Here is a 19741-nt window from a genome sequence, read left to right as displayed (position 1 = left end):
AGAGAGAAGAGAGAGGTATATGTGAGCAAGAGAAGGGAGGTGAAGAGACTGGTGAAGGAGAGTAAGAAGAAAGTGGATGAAGAGTTTGGGAGGAATCTGAGTGTGAAATGGAGAGTGAGAAATTGTTTTGGAAAGAGGTAAAGAAAGTAAGGCAGTGTGAAAGGGGATATAGTAGGGAAGTGAATGATAGGAATAATAGATTGTTGGTGGAGATGAGAGAGAAATTGAAGAGATGGAAGGAGCACTTTAAGGATTTGTTGAATGTAGAGAGTGAGAGCAATGCGAGTATAAGTTGTTGGGGAATGACTGGGAGAAGTAGATATGAGAGGAGGGAGGAAGAGATCAGTAGGGCGGAAGTAGTGGAAGCAATGAAGATCAGGAATTGATGGAGTGTGTGGTGAAATCCTGAGGTATGGGGGTGAGATTGTTGTGGAGTGGATATGGAAGTTGTGTAGATTGGCTTGGGAAGAGGGAAGGGTTCCAGAGGACTGGAAATCAGGTATAATTGTTCCTTTATACAAAGAAAAAGGGGAGAGAGAAGTATGTGGTAACCATAGGGGTATTTGCCTTCTTAGTGTGACTGGTAAAATATATGGTAGAATACTCATTGACAGGGTTAGGCATATGACAAAGGAGCTAGGTGGAGAAGAACAAGGGGGATTTAGGAAGGGAAAAGGGTGTGTAGATCAGATATTTGTTCTAAGATGTTTAGTGGAGAAGTATCTAGAGAAGGGAAGGAAAGTGTATGCTGCCTTCATGGACTTGGAGAAAGCTTATGACAGAATAGATAGGTAAGGTATGTGGAAGGTATTAAGAATATATGGGGTGGAGGGGAAATTGTTGAATGCTATGAAGAGTATGTACAAAGGAGCTAGGGCTACGGTGCGAGTGGATGGTGAGCTGAGTGAGTTCTTTGATCTCAATGTGGGACTGAAACAGGGTTGTGTGATGTCTCCATGGCTGTTTAATATATACATGGATGGGGTTGTGAAGGAGGTGTATGGTAGGGCAGTGGATGTGGGGGTGGCTCTAATGAATGAGGGTGAGATTCGGAGGATTCCGGTGTTGCTGTTTGTTGATGATGCAGTATTGTTGAGTGAAGATGAATGGGAGTTGCAAGGTTCGGTGAATGAATTTGGGACAGTGTGTAGGAGGAGGAAGCTGAAAGTTAATGTAAACAAAAGTAAAGTTATGGTGTTTGAGAGGAATGAAGTCACAGAATGTACAGTGAGGTTGGATGGTGAGGCTATGGAGAATGTGAGTGCATTCAAGTACTTGGGTAGTGTGATGAGTAAGGATGGAACTTTGGGGGATGAAGTGCGTGAAAGGGTACAGCAGGGAAGGAAGGTTGTTGGCTCACTGAAAGCAGTAATGAGAATTAGGGAGGTGAGTATGGAAGTTAAGAAGTCACTGCATGATAGTATTATGATCTCTACCCTGACGTATGGAAGCGAGGCGTGGACCTTGCAAGAGGGGAACAAGTCAAGAGTGAGAGCAGTGGAAATGAGTTACTTGAGAGGAGCATGTGGAGTGACATGGAGGGACAGGTTGACGAATGAAGAAACGAAGGAACGTTGTGGGGTGGATGTGGATGTGGTTGAAAAGATTAGGAGAAATACACTGAGGTGGTTTGGACATGTGGAGAGAATTGAGAATGAAAGACTGACTAAGAGGGTGTATGTAGGTGAGGTGGAGGGAGGGAGAGGGAGGGGTAGACCAAGGATGAGGTGGAGGGATGGAGTTGAGAGGTATATGAGGGAGGGGGGGTTAGTTGGGGGGAGGGTAGTCCAATGGTGGGTGACAGAGCGACTTGGAGGCGTTTTGTCTGCGGCCACCCTTTGCGTGATTAGGGCGTCGGAGTATAGATAGATAGATAGACAGATTATTTTATTATTATCATTATTATTATTATTATTATTTTTATTATTATTATTATTATTATTATTATTATTATTATATTATGATTATGGTTATTATGATTATTATTATTATTATTATGACTACTACTACCACTACTACTACTATTACTACAACTACCAATACTACTACTACTACTATTTCTATTACTATTACTATTCTATAAATTAAAATCTCTGGAGAATGGGAAGAAAGGATTACGTTACAGTTCATCTGTTATGGCAATCTACAGTACTGACATGCCAGTAGAAACTTAATTATGCTAGTACACACACACACACACACACACACACACACACACACACACACACACACACACACACACACACACACACTTAATATTAAGCTGTCCTTCTGCACTAGAGGGCAATGCCTGTTATACTGACAAGGATGGAGTGTTCTCATTGTCTTTGATGCCAACATGTGTGACTGTGGAGACCAATGTTGAATCTGTAAACTTTGCCATACAGGATGCATGCCAGATCCAGATTTGCTGGAAGAACCTGCTTCGGTTGTGCCTCCATTGTCTATGTTCTTCCCAAGCCAGGTTCCAAACTTCTTTGAGATGAATGGTTCCTTCTCCGCAGAGGGTTTGCCTCGTTTTCTGTCCGAGGGATTGGTTTCAAGGTCTTTTGGTATGATACTGTATATACCAAAGAATTGTCCTTATATAATCTCTTCTGTCACCCTGGGTCACAGCTTGCTGCAGGGAGTTGGCCATAAAGAACTTGGTGGGGAAGGCGGTGCTCAGGCATGCGGTCTCTCGTCCGACCCATCTCAGTTTCTTTTTAGTCAGAATGGTTTCTATGCTGGTTGACTTTGCCTGCTGGAGAATTTGTGTGTGAGAAACTTTATCCTCCGACCCGAATCCTAGGATGTGCTGTAAGCATCGGATGTGAAAAGACCCAAGCTATTTGCCGTGATGCTGTTAGGTAGGCCAGGATTCAGGATCTTGTAAGATGATGGAGGCAAACAGCCGTATATAATGATATGCGTTTTGATTCTCGAGCTGGTGTTTTCAAAGACTCTGGATCTGAGACTTCCAAATGAAGCTATTGCATGCCTGATTGGTGCAAGGACTCCTGCATCAATATTCTGTTTATCTTTGAGCACACTTCCAAGGTAGGTAAAATTCTCCACCTGTTTTACATTTTCACCATTCATATGAAGTGCAAGAGACTCTACTGGGTTGTTTCTCAGAGATATTATTTCTGTTTTACTGACATTTATTCGGAGTCCCGTTGCATGGTATATGCTGGAGACGATGATAAAACTGTTGTAGAGCTTCTGGTGTATGTGCAAGGAAGCACAGTCATCAGCATATTGTAGCTCTAGGAAGTGAGCCATTTTAGTCTCTGTGCTTGATGAGGTCTAAGATTAAATATGTTACCATCAGGATTGAAAATTATTTTTATTTCATCATCGGGTTAATTTCTTGGTAAAATAAAAGGGTGACTGCAGTGAGTTAGATGCTGGAAAAGAGAGAAGCCATGACACATCCTTGTTTTACTCTCACGTCCACATTAAAGGTTTCGGATTTGCTTCCCCCTATGGACACACGAGCATTTATGTTGTCATGCAGGCTCTTCAGGATGGTAAGAAGTTATTTTCGAACTCCAGATTTTTGAAAGAGCATCCCATAAAAAATTTTTGTTGACAGTCAAATGCTTTTGCAAGATCGATGAGAGCAATACATAAATCACGAACTGCTTGTGGCATTTCTCTTGTATCTGTATGGCAACAAAGATCATACTATAGGCTTTTCGTTCCTTCTGAAATCCACACTGTGTTTCGGGGAATGTTTACTCAGAAGTTTTATCATTCTGGATAACATTATGTAGGCTGGTACTTTGACAGCATTCACAAGGAGGGAGATACTTCTGCTGTTGCCATAATTTAAGTGGTTCATTTTCTTCTTGTAGATGGTTACGATATCAGAAGTAAGCCATTCAGATGGAATTCGTTCTTGTTTCCAGATAGTCGGTAAGAGATATGTGGTCGATGGGGGCGTGCACCATCCACTCACACAGTGTAGTAATGCTTTATTTCAGGGTAACTCTACACTGAGTGACAAGCCAAATGATTTCCTGTAAACCAGGAAATCATTTAATACGTTGGTTGGTAACCTTTAGGGGATTATGTGTTCGATAGATGCGCCCACCATCCATTCACTCAGTGTAGTGATACTTTATTTCAGGGTAACTCTACACTGAGTGACAAGCAAAATGAGATCCAGTAAACCAGGAGATCATTATTTTAATACACGTGTTTCCTACGTGTCAGCAAGTGGGTTTGCGGAGGGTTAGTGCCCCGCCCCGGAAAACAACTAACTAAAAGTACAAACAAAAGGCCTCGGACCAACACAGACTAACAGGTGATGACCAATGACAGGAAGAATGACACGATACGGATTGCAACGTGGAATATAAGGGGTGCGAATGATGAGGTGAAAAAGAGAGAGATTGTCCAGGTGTTTGGGGGAGCAAAAGTGGACATATGTGGAGTTACTGAGACAAAATGAAGAAGTGGGAGTGAAAATGAGTCGGAGTACGGATGGGGTATATGCGCGGGAATGGGTGAGAATGAGAGGGCAAAAAAAGGTGTTTTTACTGTTGTGTGCAGGAGGGGAAGAAGAAAACAAGAGGGTATGGATCAGTTGGTTCAAGGATTGTGTGGGTAAGATTGAAATTAAGATTGCAGACTTGGGGGATAATGTGTTTGAATGCACCAATGCAAGATTGTGCAACAACGTGAAAGAAGAGTTCTAGACAATGTGTAAGCATGCATGGAAAAGGTGGAGAGTAATGAAAGAGTGTTTTTGACTGGAGATATAAGAATGGAGAAGTAGGGAATGTGAAAGTGGATGGGGTATTTGTTGAGAAGAGTGTGCCTGGAGAAGTGGATGAGAATGCAGTGTTCTAATGGACATTTGTGCGGGGAGGGGGTTGGTGATAGCCAATACCCTCTTTTGGCACAAAATGATCCACATGTACACTTGGCGAGTGATGAGAAGGGTGGGTGGTGAACTGAATGAAGAGAAGCCAATGGCTAATTATACTTGTGTGGATGAGAGAATGAGAAGGTATGTAGTGGATGCAAGAGCATACAGAGGTTGGGGGAGTGGACTTTCCGACCACAACTTAGTGGTGGTGAAAGTCAAGGTGCAAATTCATTGGATGAACAGGAGGTAAGGACAAAAGAAAGTAGTCCATACAAGGAGAGTAAAGTCATTCAGCTCTCTCTACCATCCTATCTCTGCATTAATGTCTTCATTGTTTTTGTTTTTCAGTGATATAACTTGTTGCTTTCCTAGTGCTATTTTACTTCGGACTTGTTTCACTTTTTCTTTTTTTTCATAATGTCTTTGATTTTATTCATGTTTCTTTCTTTCTTTTTTTTCCCTCTCTGTCTCTTGTTGATAAGCATACCTAATTCCGCTCTTTCTTTTTCATCTTTGTTTTTACTTTCACTTCCTTTCTTCTTTTCATGAGCTAGAGGGTCATTTTTGAATCCTTGTTGACTTTGCCTGTATCAAGTTTTCATACTACCTCCGCTGATTCTCTTAGTACTTTGTTAGTGTATCATTCAACTTATCAGTGTCAAACTCAGACTAACTTAGAGCCTGAAATTTGATAGTTATTTTTTTACTGAAAGGCTCCTTAGTTTTCACTTACTTGTATAGGGCATATCTCTTTAATGTTAATTAAAGTTTCAAATAACTTACCAAGAGATGTGACAGCTATTGGTCTGTAATTGGAGGGGTCAGACGAACGTCCTTTCTTCGGAACTGGGTGGATATTGGCTTCTTTCCATGAATTTGGGAATAAAGAAGTACGTATGCATAGTCTGAATAATTTAGCTAGGACAGAGGCAAGTTCAGGGGAACACTTTTTCAAAACAATTGGCGGAATTCCATCTGGGCCTGGGGCTTTGTTGGTAGGTAAATAGTCTAGGATGGATTTTACGTATCTTGTCTGTATTTTAAGTGGGGCAATTTTTCGGGAGAATCAAGTTCCAGTACTGGGACATTCTGGCTGGTATCGTCTATGGTAGAGTTTCTGGCAAAGGTACTGGCAAGGATTTCTGCTTTCCCACGTGGGTCATTTGTAATGTCGCCATCTGAAGATTTTAGTGGGGAAATGGAAGTTATTATTGAAAGATTTAAGAGTTGACCAGAATATTCTATTGTCATTAGGGTTGTTAAGTAGTTTTGATGCTTGCTTTTGAAGAAAGTTTGATTTAGATAGATTTAATACAGCATTTGCATGATTTCTAGCAATTTTAAGTTGGGAGAGTGATTCAGATGTTTTTGATTTTAAGTAAGAGTTATATGCTAATGACTTTTGGGCTGTTGCTTTGGCACAGTTGCCATCAAACCATTTTGGAGAGTTCGATCTTTTAGTGAACTGTTGACTTGGTATGAATAAATCCATACCAGCTAGTATTAAGTCGCAAATGTGGAACTGGGTAGAGTTGGGATCACTAGAGAAGAAAGACTGCCATGGAACATCAGCAAGATAATTTCTAAATCCATCCCAGTTTGCCCTATCAAAGTGCCATCGGGTCACCCTGACAAGTTCAGAACGGGGAGGTGTGGGAGGGTTAACTAATGAGACTTTGATGAGATTGTGGTCAGAGGATCCAAGTGGTGACAGTACCTCTATCCTGTATTGATCTGGATTATTTGTCAAAAATAAATCCAAGAGATGGGCATTATGGTCAGGATTATCAGTGTTTGCACCAACAGGTAATTATAGTGATTAAGATGTTAAGCTCTCTGGAGATATTCAGTCATGGATAACTTCCATATTAACGTAGGAAAAAAGGTAGCAAGAAAGACTTTAGTAAGGAACCGTGGTGTAGATCAGTGTTTCTCATTTTTAGCTCATTCCCCACTTCTGGGGATCTCAACATCCTCGTGGCCCTCTTCAGTTTTCTCTCAAGCCCCTCACAACTAACGATAAAAAAAAAAAAAAAAAAAAAGTGTTTTGGTGCTCTGCATTTATTTTACTTCTTTCAACTGTCAATCGGAATGCACATTCTGTTACATATCAGTGGGACGGATAACACTGCTTGCCTTCAGTCAGTCGACTGATTTGAGGCTGAGTCACTGATAATGCACATCTCATATCTGGGTCCACATCCAACAGGTTTGGGCTTTTACTTTTCATGTGTAGAGAGGTGGAGAAAACAGATTCACATAAACATGTATAAAATGGCTAGTGGACACTAAGTGCAATTTCAATAACTTCTGGATATGACTGATACATGGAGCACCAGAACACAGTCGGAGATACTAAAGGTCTCTGGCAGCAGAATGATTTTGAAGTCAAGGAATTCGTTCTGAACATCACCTGGAATGGCAGTAATATCAAGAGTGTCAGATAAAGGATTCCTCGCCAGTTTCCCTTCTTCCTCCTTGAATTCTGGGAAGTATCTTTTGAGCTTACTTTCTAAGGGTTTCAAATGCAGGATTATTTCACTTTTGAGCGACGGGCCAAGTAGCTGATCCTCTTCAACCACATCAAGAACAATTGAAAGATTCTCAAACATGGCAACATTTTCTGCACTCACTTTCTTTTGTTAGTTCTGGAGTTTAGCCAGAAATGCATGCATCCAGCCCATGATGTGAAATACATTTCTTTCCTTGCCTTGTAAATTGAGATTCGGCCTGTTTAGCCGCTCAAAAATGTTGGTCAGGTATGCAAGACCTGACTCTCACAATGCCTGGCTGAAGAAACTTAATAGATCATCCTTCCCTTTCATTTCTAGGAATAGTTTAAATTTTATTTGAAGGTCAAATACTCTGTTCACAGCCATCGAACTTTGGAGCAAAAGAGGAGGAATTCATGCTTTGAATCTGTCTTTAAAGACTTTCTGGAAAAGGCGAGTATTCAAATCTCCTGTTTTCACAAAGTTGACACATTTTACCATTGCCTCCAGGATCTTGCAAAGGGCATCGGGGACAATTTTTGACGCCAGTGCAAAACGATGGATCGTTCAGTGAACCACTTTCGCATTCGAAGCTACTCCTCTGACATGCTTATGTAGCCCTGATTTTGATCCCAGCATTGCTGAAGCCTAAACAGTACTGACTCCACAACAATTTTCCCAGGTTATTCCATTAGCTATGAAAAAGGAAGTCAACTTCCTCATCACATCTAGAGTTTTTGTGATAGTTTCAACCTGTGTAGAACAGATATTCATCTTTGATGTCAAGCATGAATACATACCAAACAAACACAAGTATCTGTGCACTAGAAATCACATCCGTTGACTCATCCAACTGTAATGTGAACATACCAGGTGGTGACAATTTACTCACCTGTATCAGTCTTGTTCCATGATATCAGCTGACATTTCAGTACTTTTCCTTTTAACTGTGTCGTTTGACAAGGAAATCTGCTGAATATTATGTGCACTTAAATCTCCAAGAACCCACTTGACCATCTTTACAGTAAACAGCCTAATTAAAGTATCACCAATTGTGTGGGCCTTTTTCTTCTTTGTTATTTCAAGGGAAATCTCATATGATGCCTGTAATACACTTAAGTTCTGTTGTTGGAAAGCACCACTCCCATCCAATGTCCGTTTTTGGAAACTCTGTTCATGGTGCTTGAAGAAACTGGGATTGTTCTCTGCATGCTGAGGATGGATTGTTGTCAGATGATGCTTCAGCTTACTAAGCCTCATAGAATATTTCCTCACCACTTTGAAACACAGCACACACTGAGATTCCTCGATGTCATCAGAGAGGATTGATTTAAATCCGTAGTTAATGTATTAATTGTAATTCCACTTCTTAGTAATACTGGCAGCCATCACAAATCTATATGGAAAGGTCAGATAGATCGAACCAGACGACTGATAATGTTTAAAATTATGCGGCCACTTGCACAAAAGTGAATAAATTCACAACATTGATTTAGAATCAGTGTCAGAAAAAAATCACAAGCATCAAATGACTTTTACCAAACTAGTGTTATTTACTTTTAACAACACCCAGTTGTATTTATTTTTTTTTGCAAACAATACTACATTCCTTTGTTCGTTATTTTTGGCTTCTGGGAAGTTAGAATATGTTTCATTAGATAAATTTTTCTAGTTATTAATGTTGATGTTACCACTAACACAATTGAAGCAAAATTCATATGGCATCATAGTAACCATAAAATTATCTGAATTATCTATGTGCGCTAGCTGGGTTCTGTCGTTTGCTCTTACTTATGGAAAGGTTATGAAAAATCATCGTTTTACTGTAAGAAAACATTGTGAAATATCGTGTGAAATTGCTAAACGGCGCATTAAATTGTGAACAATCAAATTTTATTTAATCATCATTGTATCATGTTATCACTGTCATAGATTGAGACAGTAAACAGTAAATGCTGATGAAAAGAAAAAAAAAAGCAGAAAGGTGTCAAACGCAACAAAAGAAACCTAAGATACCTCATATGAATGCGGAATCATCCAAAAACACTGATAATTGCAAGAAAGTAGCAAAAGTAATACTGAGTAAAATTTGTAGCTGAATCTCCCCTGCATTAAAATTTTATATTGTTTGTCAAAAATTTCAAGTCAGAGCCCCTAAATCTGCAATTATTTTTATTTTTATTTTTTTTCGGTTTGATTTCAATTCAGTGTAAAAGTGATTTTTATTTTCATCATTGATTTTAATTCACATCATTGGGTAAAAGTGCATTTGTTGAAATTCGTCATATATTATAAATCAGTGCTATAATTTTTTATGCAAGTGGCCAGTGGTAATAACAAACAAACAACTGAATGGCAAATGGACAGAAATGAGATTACAAAGAGAATATATGAGAGCACTATCAAAGGTAGAGGTGTGATTGGGAGACCACCAGTGAGCTGGGAAGGCGGAGTGGAGGAATACATAATTGATAAAACTACATCTATATCTAAATATATCTTTAGGTAGATTAAAAAAAAAAAAAAAAGAGAAAGTCAGTTTCACAATACTAATATCAGTTAAATATCTCGCAAGTAACACTAGAATAATGTACAGAAAGCAGTAGATATTACTCACATGCTTATAACTGTGGGTGCCAATTAGGATCTTGGCCCAGAGGGGGGCTACAACAGAGACTGGGGGAGACACTTGCACCTAGCACACAGTTCTAAGTCTTTTGGAAGAATCACTTTCATAGAGGTGAATAGAACTTATATATTGTTTAACTAACAACAACATCGCTTCTGCATATTGCATACAAAGTGTTGCCAGTTTGCCATATTTTTTCTTGCTCTCTCATTGGTCCAGCAGTGTCCAGACGTTGCAAGTATACACTTGAGCGACAGGTTGCAAGGCGACAAGCTTAAACATGTGGCCTCCTCACCCGAGTGTTAGGCAGACATACTCTGATTTGCTGCTTACATTAGCCCGCTATTCCCCCCTAAAATCTCGCCATGGCCCTCCTGGGGGCCATGGCAACCAGTTTGAGAACCAGTGGTGTAGACTCAAGAAATGAAAGAGGTCAAACGATGAAGAGAGAACATTCTTTAGAGATCTTAGGGATTTGGAATGGAAAAAAATAGCCCCAGACTGGGATAAGTGGAATGTCTGGAGGAGGCCTTCATACTGCAGAGGAGGGTAATGGGCTTTTCACATATATATATATATATATATATATATATATCAACCAGTCCTACATTGCCCTATGAGGAGCGTAGGAGCCCGGGGTTAGGCAGTTGGTCCTGACATTTAAGATGAAAGTGACCAGCCTCACTCATCCCTGAGTGGCATTACACGAGCAATCAACCCCAACCACTCCTTGGATATAAACCTTCACCGGCTCAATCCGATTGGAGCACAATAATTACCCACTAAACCACCAGGCGCCAAAATTTGGTTATATGGTTACCACCCAGCGTAGTAAATGGTTTCCTGGTGTACAGGAAACTCTTTGGCTTGTCGCTCAATGAAGAGTCACTCACAGGCAGAAGGAAGAGAAAAGAATGAGGGAAAGACAGAAGAGGGAGTGTAAAGTCGCCCATAGGCAGAAGGACAAGGAAAGAATGAGCGAAATGAAGACAGAAGAGGATGGAAGGAAAAAGGGATGGAGGAGAGGAAAGGGCAGACACCCGAGAGCAGCACTACATCGAGTGAGTGGATGGTGAGCGCTCCCACCTACCACACTATATATATATATATATATATATATATATATATATATATATATATATATATATATAGCAACGTTGGGTCTGGTTAGTACTTGGATGGGTGACCGCCTGGGAACACCAGATGCTGTTGGCGTTCTCCCTACGTGTCAAGTGGGGTTGGTGGAGGATTAGTGCCCCTCCCTGTATAAACAATTAACTCTAAGCCCTTTGCCACCCCGTTTGGGATACATGGCGTCTGGCAATATATATATATATATATATATATATATATATATATATATATATATATATATATATATATATATATATGCATCGACGATACACACACACACACACACACACACACACACAAATTGTGCTTAAATTTTATATAACAATATGCTATTTTATTGAGCTGTTTCTGTGTATGCTTGTTAGGCCTCCGTTCATGAGCTACTATTTTGTGTCGTAATGAGCTTCAGGGCGACTGTAACACTTGTTCTTTAACAATTTATTTTGTGTGGAACTGATATGTTTCCGTACGTTTCTTATTTTGTTAAATCATTTTCAGGACGATCATCCTAAGCAGAAATAGTAGGTTAGGGAGAGGTGTTACAGAGCCTCGATAGATTGCAAAAAACATTGTCCCTTCTCTTGCATTGGTAACAAAAAAATAAAAAAATACAATGTTTTGCCTTTTATGCTTCCCGACTTCCTTAAGCGCTATTTCTTAGTTAAATTTGCATCACTGAGTCGAACAAAGCTGTCTGGAGTCAGTTGCAGTGATATACAATGTTCATGATTTAAGTTCTTATGTTCATCTAGATAAAAGAGTCTCATAGCTGTCTAGTGTGTTCCTGTTTTGACATAGGTTTGTGACTGTCACGTGTGTCTGTTTACGTATACTTACTTCTCTGTGATAATTCTATGTTGTTGCGATGTCCCCCTTTTGGCTGTAATATCACCTATTATGATGCCCCATTTTTTCTGTTATGTCCCTGTCCTGCTGTGATGTTCCTCTAACGCTGTGACGTCCTTCAAATTGTTTTGAGTGGCTTTGTAGTTCCCTTGTTACTGTGATGTCGTTGTGTTGTTTGGTTCCTGTATTGTTATGATGTCCCTTTGCTTCTGTATTGCCCCTGTGTTTCTGTATTGTCCCTGTGTTTCTGTGATGGCCCTGTGTTGCTGTGATGCCTCCTGTGTGATGTGATGCCTCTGAGTTGCTGTGATGCCCTTATGTTGCTATACTCGTATATTCCTAGCTTTGCTGTGATGTGTCCAGATTGCTGTGATGTTCCTTATTTTCTGGTTTGCCCTTGCTTTGCTGTGATATTCCAGTGTTGCTACAATGACCCTGTTTTGCTGTGATGACCATTTGTTGCTGTACTGTCATTACGTTGCTGTGATGTCCCATGGATTTCCCCGAGTAACTCTGATGTCCCTGTGTTGCTGTAAGGTCCCCTAGTTCCTGTAGTATTCCTTTGTTTTGTTTTACGCCCGTGCGGTGACATGGTATGCCTGGTGCAGCTCGGTGGCGAACCAACTAAAGCTGGGGATGCCTGTGGCCCCGGAGGAGTTCGAGGAGGTCACCATCTACTTCTCCGATATTGTAGGTTTCACCACCATATCCGCCTACTCCACGCCATTCGAAGTGGTCGACCTCCTCAACGACCTCTACACTGCCTTCGATTCAACCATAAACCACTACAACGTCTACAAGGTCTGTTATTTTTTTAAATCATTACCTGAATTAAATATAGAAATATCACCATCATCATCATCATCATCATCATCATCTCAATTCACCGTATAAACCTTCATCATCATGATCATCATCATAGGATGAAATAAACATTATCAGTTTGATTCCTGTTTAAATGTAAGAGGCACGTAGCCACAATAAATTTTTGTCGATAATGTTTTCTCCTTCCGCTGTGCTGTGTGTATGTGTGTAGGTTGAGACAATCGGGGACGCGTACATGGTGGTGGGAGGAGCCCCTAAGAAGATCGAGGACCACGCTTCTCAGATCGCCACCATGGCCCTGGATCTACTGCATCTGTCCGGGAAGTTCCGCATCAGACACCTGCACAACATCCCGCTCATGCTCAGGATCGGCATTCACACTGGTGAGGCGGGGTGAGGGGTGAGGGGTGAGGAGAAAGTGGGTGCACAGAACAGGAGGGGAAAGGAGCATGGAGAGGGAAGGAACTGAGTGTAGGGAAGGGGAAAGGACTGCAGGGAAAGTAAAGGAAGCATGTATGTAGGGCAAAAGGGGTCACTGGGAGGAGGGAAAATTGGTGTCGGGATTGGAAGAGTGGGTGTTAGGAACGGGAAAAGAGGATATGGGGAGGAGAGAAACTGGGTGTAGGGAGGAAGAAAATCGTGGGTGTAGGAAGTGGAAACATTGGGTAATGAATGCTAGAGAGGAGATAAACCAAGAGAGAGAGAGAGAGGGGGGGGGGGAAGTTAATGGAGACGTGGTAGAGAAATATAATTTGGGGGGGAGGAGAAACGAAAGAAGTAAATGGCTGTAGGGAAGGTGAAAGAAGGGAGTGAGGAACCGAGAAAGGGGTGAGAAATAAGTTGGAAAAGAAGGGGGTGTGGAAGAAATGTGTAGGGGTGAGGAAGAGAGGATGTAAATAATGAGGCAAAGGTGACCTGGTAACTGAGTAGAGAGGTGAGAGGCAGAGGTGCTATAAATAAGAAAAATGAGTGCTTCGATGAAGAGCGGCAAGTATAGGGTTGGGGATGGGACTAAGAGATGTGTACGAGTATTAGTCTCTCTATAGGCAAATGTTGAGGTGGGATGGGATGGATGCGTGGTCAAATTATTTTATGCCTATCGACTTCACGGGGGTCATTACGTAAAAAAACTACTTTCATAGAGTGCCACTCTTCCATTAGGATATAAATCGCATTGTTTTTTTATGTCAGGGTTCTCAGTTTTATTGCTTGGTGGAAAGTGACTAGCTGGAAACAAAGTCACCAGTCTGACCTGAGAAAAGTAGAGAGACTGGGCAGGGGCGGATGTAGCATTAGAGTTGGACGGAGTTGGGGGAAGGAGGACTGGACTTCGAGCGCAGAGGACTGGTCATTGAGGTTATGGTTACGTAGGTTTCAAAGGTTGGGAATTGTGCATGACAGCTTGGAAGAGAACATGAAGAAGGCTTCAGTTTACTGCATATCGACTGTAAGTGAACCATCTAGGCCGACAATCTAGTTTTCCAAAGTCTTACTCTATTTGCGGAATGCGCCCCACAACTGTTCCAAATTGTATTGCTGGGTTAACATGAACAAGGGGGAGACACAATTTGTCCAAAAGTTTGAGAGGACAGAGAATGTGTAAGGGAGGTATTCAGGAGGCCGAGTTGGTTATAGATTGAGCAAAGAGAATAGGGGTTGGGCGGTTTGGGGGCAGGGCAAGTATTTGTAAAATGTATTAATTAGGTTTTACTAATAGCAAGTCTCCTCATAGTTGAAGAATTACATGAACAGAGATAGTTTTCCTTGGTCGCATTTCTTCACTTTAACAGTCACCCAAGTCTGTTGTGTAATGTTTGGTAGCTGTATCACGCAAGATAAACGTAAAAACAACTTACAAGTTTTGTGATGTGGTGGAGGAGTGAGGCAGAGAGTGCAGTGATGAGTGTGTTTTTGTGGTTATGGCATGTGTGATAATATATTCCATCTGTGCCGGCATGTTGGTGATGTGTGATGTGTTCCCTCTGATGAATGTGGCTGTGTGATATGGTGAACTAAGGTATGAATATTGTGGCGTGTGGTGTTCTGTAATTTAGTTTGGATATGTCCCTGTGTCCATCAGTGTAAGAATAGCGCTGTGGCTCTGAGGATAGTATGGCAGTGTCGTGTGGTGGTGACCAGTTCCTGCACTGTTTACATGGGGTTGTAGAGTAGGAGTGACAGGTGGGAACATGGCTGTGTAGGGTGGTGTGATGTGGTGTTGATCTGTTGGATGACGGGATGGTCCAGTGTAAGAGTAACAGTGAGGTAAGATGTGTGTGTGTGTGTGTGTGTGTGTGTGTGTGTGTGTGTGTGTGTGTGTTCTTACCTACATAATTGTTCTTACCTAATTGTATCTTTACAGGAATGAGTCAATCTCGTACTGTCCCGTGTCTTAAACCATTTTTATCGTACATATCCATAAATTTGTGAATTGTTTTGGCACACACGATTTCATTCGGTAGTGCATTCCACTGATCAATTGCTCTGTTTGGGAAACTGAATTTCCTCACGTCTTTATCACCTCTCTTCTTATGCAGTTTTTTTGCAGTGTCCTCTTGCTGATGCTTCCCCATATGTTAAGTAATCTTTTATGTCTATTTTCTCCTTCCCTGATATGCATTATATAGCATTATCATGTCACCTCTTTTCCTTCTCTCGTCTAGTGTTGGTAGATTCAGTTTATTTAGTCTTTCTTCGTAGCTTAGATCCCTTAAGCTTGGTATCCATCTTGTAGCGGCCCTTTGAACTTTTTCAATCTTGTCTATGTATTTTTTGAGATGAGGACTCCAGACTACTGATGCATACTCCAGGGTTGGTCTGATGAATGACGTTATTATCCTTCTTAGCATGTCTTCATTTATGTATGTGAATGCTATTCTCATATTTGCAAGCAATGTATACATGTTCCATACCTTCTCACTGATGTGGTCAGCCGGAGATAGTCTGTTATTGATAATCACACCTAGATCCTTCTCTCTTTCTGATGTGTGTAGGGCTTTTTTTCCTAACATATAATCCCAATCAGGTCTTTTTCCTCTTTTACCAAACTTGATTACATGACACTTGTCCACATTGAATTCCATTTGCCATATATTACTACATTCATGAAGTTTATTTAATTCTTCTTGTAGCTCTTTACAAGAGTCAGTGTTAGTAATTCTCCTGTGTATTTTTGCATCATCTGCAAACATATTTAGATAGCTTTCATTTCCAGTGTTACTGTCTATATCATTTATATACACTAAAAACATGATTGGTGCCAGCACTGAGCCCTGTGGTACTCCACTAGTCACTTCTTTCCATGATGAGTTGTTTCCCCTTAGTACTGTTCTCATTTCTCTTTTTATGAGAAAATCTTGCATCCAACAAAACAGTTTGCCTCGAATTCCTCCTTGATGGTACAGTTTCCATAAAAGTCTTTGGTGTGGTACTATGTCAAATGCTTTCTTGAAATCTAAATAGATACTGTCCACCCATCCTTCTCTTTCCTGTATTGTGTTTGTTACTCTGTCATAGAAGCTCAACAGATTAGTAACATATGATTTTCCTTTTCTGAAACCAAACTGTCTTTCTGTTATCATATTGTGTTCTAGATGATTTACCCAAGCTTTTCTTATAAGCTTTTCTAATACCTTGCTTACAACACTGGTCAGTGATACTGGTCGGTAGTTGAGTGGATTTTGTCTATTCCTTTCTTGAATAAGGGGACAATATTTGTTTTCTTCCAAACATCAGGTAGTTTACCTTGGCTCAAGGATTTCTTGAAAATTAAAAATAATGGTTTACTTAACTCCTTTGTACATTCTCGTAGCACTCAACATGAAATTTCATCAGGACCATTTGCTTTTCCTCTGTCTAATTTACGTAACTCCTCCTGTACTACTTTTTCTGATATTTGTATATCTGGTAGTATGTGTGGGCATGCATGGTCCACATAGTCCCTCTCAAAATTGTTTGCTTCTGTAAAAACTGATTGGAAAATCATATTCAGTGCCTCACAAATATCTTTCTCTTGTGAATAGGTGATTCCCTCATCCGTAATGGATTGTATTATATCTTTTACTTTGGTTTTGCTTCTGATGTAGCAGTAAAATAGCTTCGGTTGATCACTACTTTTATTTATGATATCCTCCTCAAACTGTTTTTGGGCTTCCCTCCTTATTCTTGTATAATCGTTTCTTGCCTGTTTGTAATTATTATATGCCCTTTCACTATTGTGTCTTCTGTATCTGTTCCACAACAAATCCCTTCTTTCTTTTGATTTTTTACATTCTGTATTGAACCATTTCTATATTTTCTTATCTGCATCTTTGTGCTGTGGGATGTACTTCTGGACTCTTATTTCATAAAATTCATAGAACTGTTTATATACAGTATTTAAATCTTGTCCTCTAAGCTCATTTTCCCACTCATCTTCTAAGAAATACTTCTTTAGGTCATGATAATTTCCCTTTTTATATTTTAGGCTCTTTTTGTAACTTTCATTGCTGTTAACTATGTCATATGCTATCCTGAAGTTGCAATTTGTACTACATGGTCGCTTTTGCCAAGTGGAGGGTGTTATATAAAACTGTCAATATCATTTTCTTGCCTAGTAAATATGAGATCTAGCATTGAAGGTACATCGAGTCCTCTTTTTCTGGTGGTTTCCCTCACATGTTGCGTTAGGAAAAACTCTTGCACCAGATCCAGGAGCTTTTGGTCCCAACAGCTTTCTTGGCTTATTATATCTAGAGTATTCCAATTTATATTTGTATTAAAATCTCCAGTTAGTATAATTCTTTCCAATTTCTCTTCCATTTTATGTAGTAATGCTCTTAAACTCTGAATTGTACTCTCCGCCAGGTCCTCATATTCGTCTCTTTCCCATGTGTTTGATCTGGGTGGCATGTACAAGATGGCTACAATTACTTTCCCTTCAGATGTGTTGATCTCTACTGCAATCAGTTCTACTTGTGGGGGTATATCTAGTTTTATTTCATTGACTTTTAGATTTTTCTTAATTAATATTATAATTCCTCCTCCCTTTTTAAAGTTTCTATCTCTTCTCCATATATTATATTCCTCTAAGTTTAGTATGTCATTTGATATCCTTGGTGTTAATTTTGTTTCAGTTAGGCATATCATATGTGGTTCATTTTCTCTGACATAATCATTCATCTCTAATAATTTAGATATCATTCCATCCACATTTGAGTACATCAAATTAATCATCTTGTTTATATACTTGTCATGACGTGGTTCTACTACCTTCCTCCTTTTTATTCCCTCCTGTTTATGTACCACTTTCGTACCTGCAATCCTATTACTTTGTAAAAAAAAATGTGTTCTTCTCTTCTTCTGATCTTCCCTCATTTTTTGTTTTTGCTTCCTCCCTCTTCTCTTTCAGTAATTCCAGTTCCTCTTGTGTTAGGCATCTTTTTATCCATACATTTTTGAACTCCTCTTTTTCCATAAGATTCTTTGCATTTTTTAGTATCTCCTCCACAGTGTTTACACTCTGGAAAGTTACCTTTAGAGGTCTTGACTTGCTTTTCTCGTATTTCCCTAACCTTTTGTGTTCCTCTATGTCTTTACTACAGATTTCCTCTGATACTTCTTTCAATACACTCATTACATTTGCCATCTCCTTTTTGTCTCTTGAGATCTTGTTTTTTACTTCTTCCTCTTCTATACCAGTGATTACTATAGATTTGTTGATATCTATTGAATCTCTGACTAACTTTGGATTGTTTTGGATTATTCTTTTCACATCCTTTTTAATGCTTTTTTCTTCCACCCTTGTTTCTAAGTCTTTCTTTACTTTCACCATTTCAGCATACGTGGTTTCCACATCATTTTTGTAGCTTTGCACAGCTTCATTCAGCTGCGTTATCTTCTTAATATCACTGCTCTGGTCTATCAGACTGCTTACTTGCCTAATTGTCTTTGTATCATTTTTGAACTCTTCCATAATACTCTCGTGGTTGACTACTGTACTTGCCATTTCACTCATTTTCCTCCTAAGTGTACTCACTTCCACTGTTAGTTCACATATGGTTGTGTCTTTCTTGTTGACCTCCCTTCCTAGTTTTTCTATTTCTTCCTTTTGCAAGTGCATCTGCTTCTTTATTTCATCAATCTCATTCTGGAAGGCCATTTCCAGTCTGTGTACACGCTCTACCAGTTTATTTTGAGTCTCCATTTCAACCAGTTCTTGGTAGAAACCATCATCCTATTTTCTACCTTTATCCCTTTTCTTGTCCAAATTTGCTTTACTAAAGTATGTGGTCATTTTGCAATACTAAAAGCACAGAGTACTTACATTCCCTGGGGCAATTGCAGTCTAAACAAACAATCAGCTGATTGAGCCCATTCTTTCGCTACTCGGTTCTCTTTTCTGTTTGAACAAGTCTTGTTTAAACTTTTTCTTATTATTTTTTAAATAATAAAAAACCATTTAGTCTAATCTGGTACAGAGCTTGACTCATATAAAGATACTAATTTAGGTAATGCCACTGGTCGTGCTGGCTCGGTATGGAGCGCTGTCGGCCCGCATCTGCACTCCTTGGTGTCTCCTGTGTGTGTGTGTGTGTGTGCTGATGAGCTCCTACTGTGCCGACGTGGTGGTTTGGTCATGACGATGAATGTAATGTAGCTTTGTGGTTGGTTATACAATGACTCAGTGTCTGGTGGCAGGTCTAGGTGTGTGCTGTCCTGGCGTGTAACTATAGTGTAAAGGTGACTGCGGGCGTGTGAATTTGTGTGGCACAATGTGATATGGGTGAGGCTGTGCGGTGATGCAGTGTGAGAACAAGTGGTGCCAGGCTCAATAAACCTCGCCCGACAGCATTTTTTTTTTTTCAACCGTTTTCAAGTTATAGCCCCTCTGAAAATCTGTGATCTTGGGTTGGCCTTTCAAGGTCACTCAAGGTCAGAGGTCATGGTGCCAAATGAAAGCCCATATGAGACTTCCTA

The 19741-nt window shown here is 40.1% G+C and overlaps 1 protein-coding gene across 1 annotated transcript in view; it reads left to right on the top strand.

Moving 5' to 3' along the window:
• Window positions 1-19741, top strand: part of LOC145409063 (uncharacterized) — a 328905-nt gene that overhangs the window by 258820 nt on the left and 50344 nt on the right. Inside the window, exons 18-19 of the mRNA XM_080279615.1 lie at window positions 12568-12760; window positions 12996-13167. Of these exons, the coding sequence (XP_080135741.1) occupies window positions 12568-12760; window positions 12996-13167 (365 nt within the window). The remainder of the gene's footprint in view (window positions 1-12567; window positions 12761-12995; window positions 13168-19741) is intronic.

Source organism: Coenobita brevimanus, chromosome 79, assembly GCF_032717465.1.
Source record: "Coenobita brevimanus isolate Jiangsu-jjx chromosome 79, ASM3271746v2, whole genome shotgun sequence".
Taxonomy (NCBI): Eukaryota; Metazoa; Arthropoda; class Malacostraca; order Decapoda; family Coenobitidae; genus Coenobita; species Coenobita brevimanus.
Note: the sequence above shows the minus strand (reverse complement) of the source record. Positions and strands in the feature narration are given on the sequence as shown.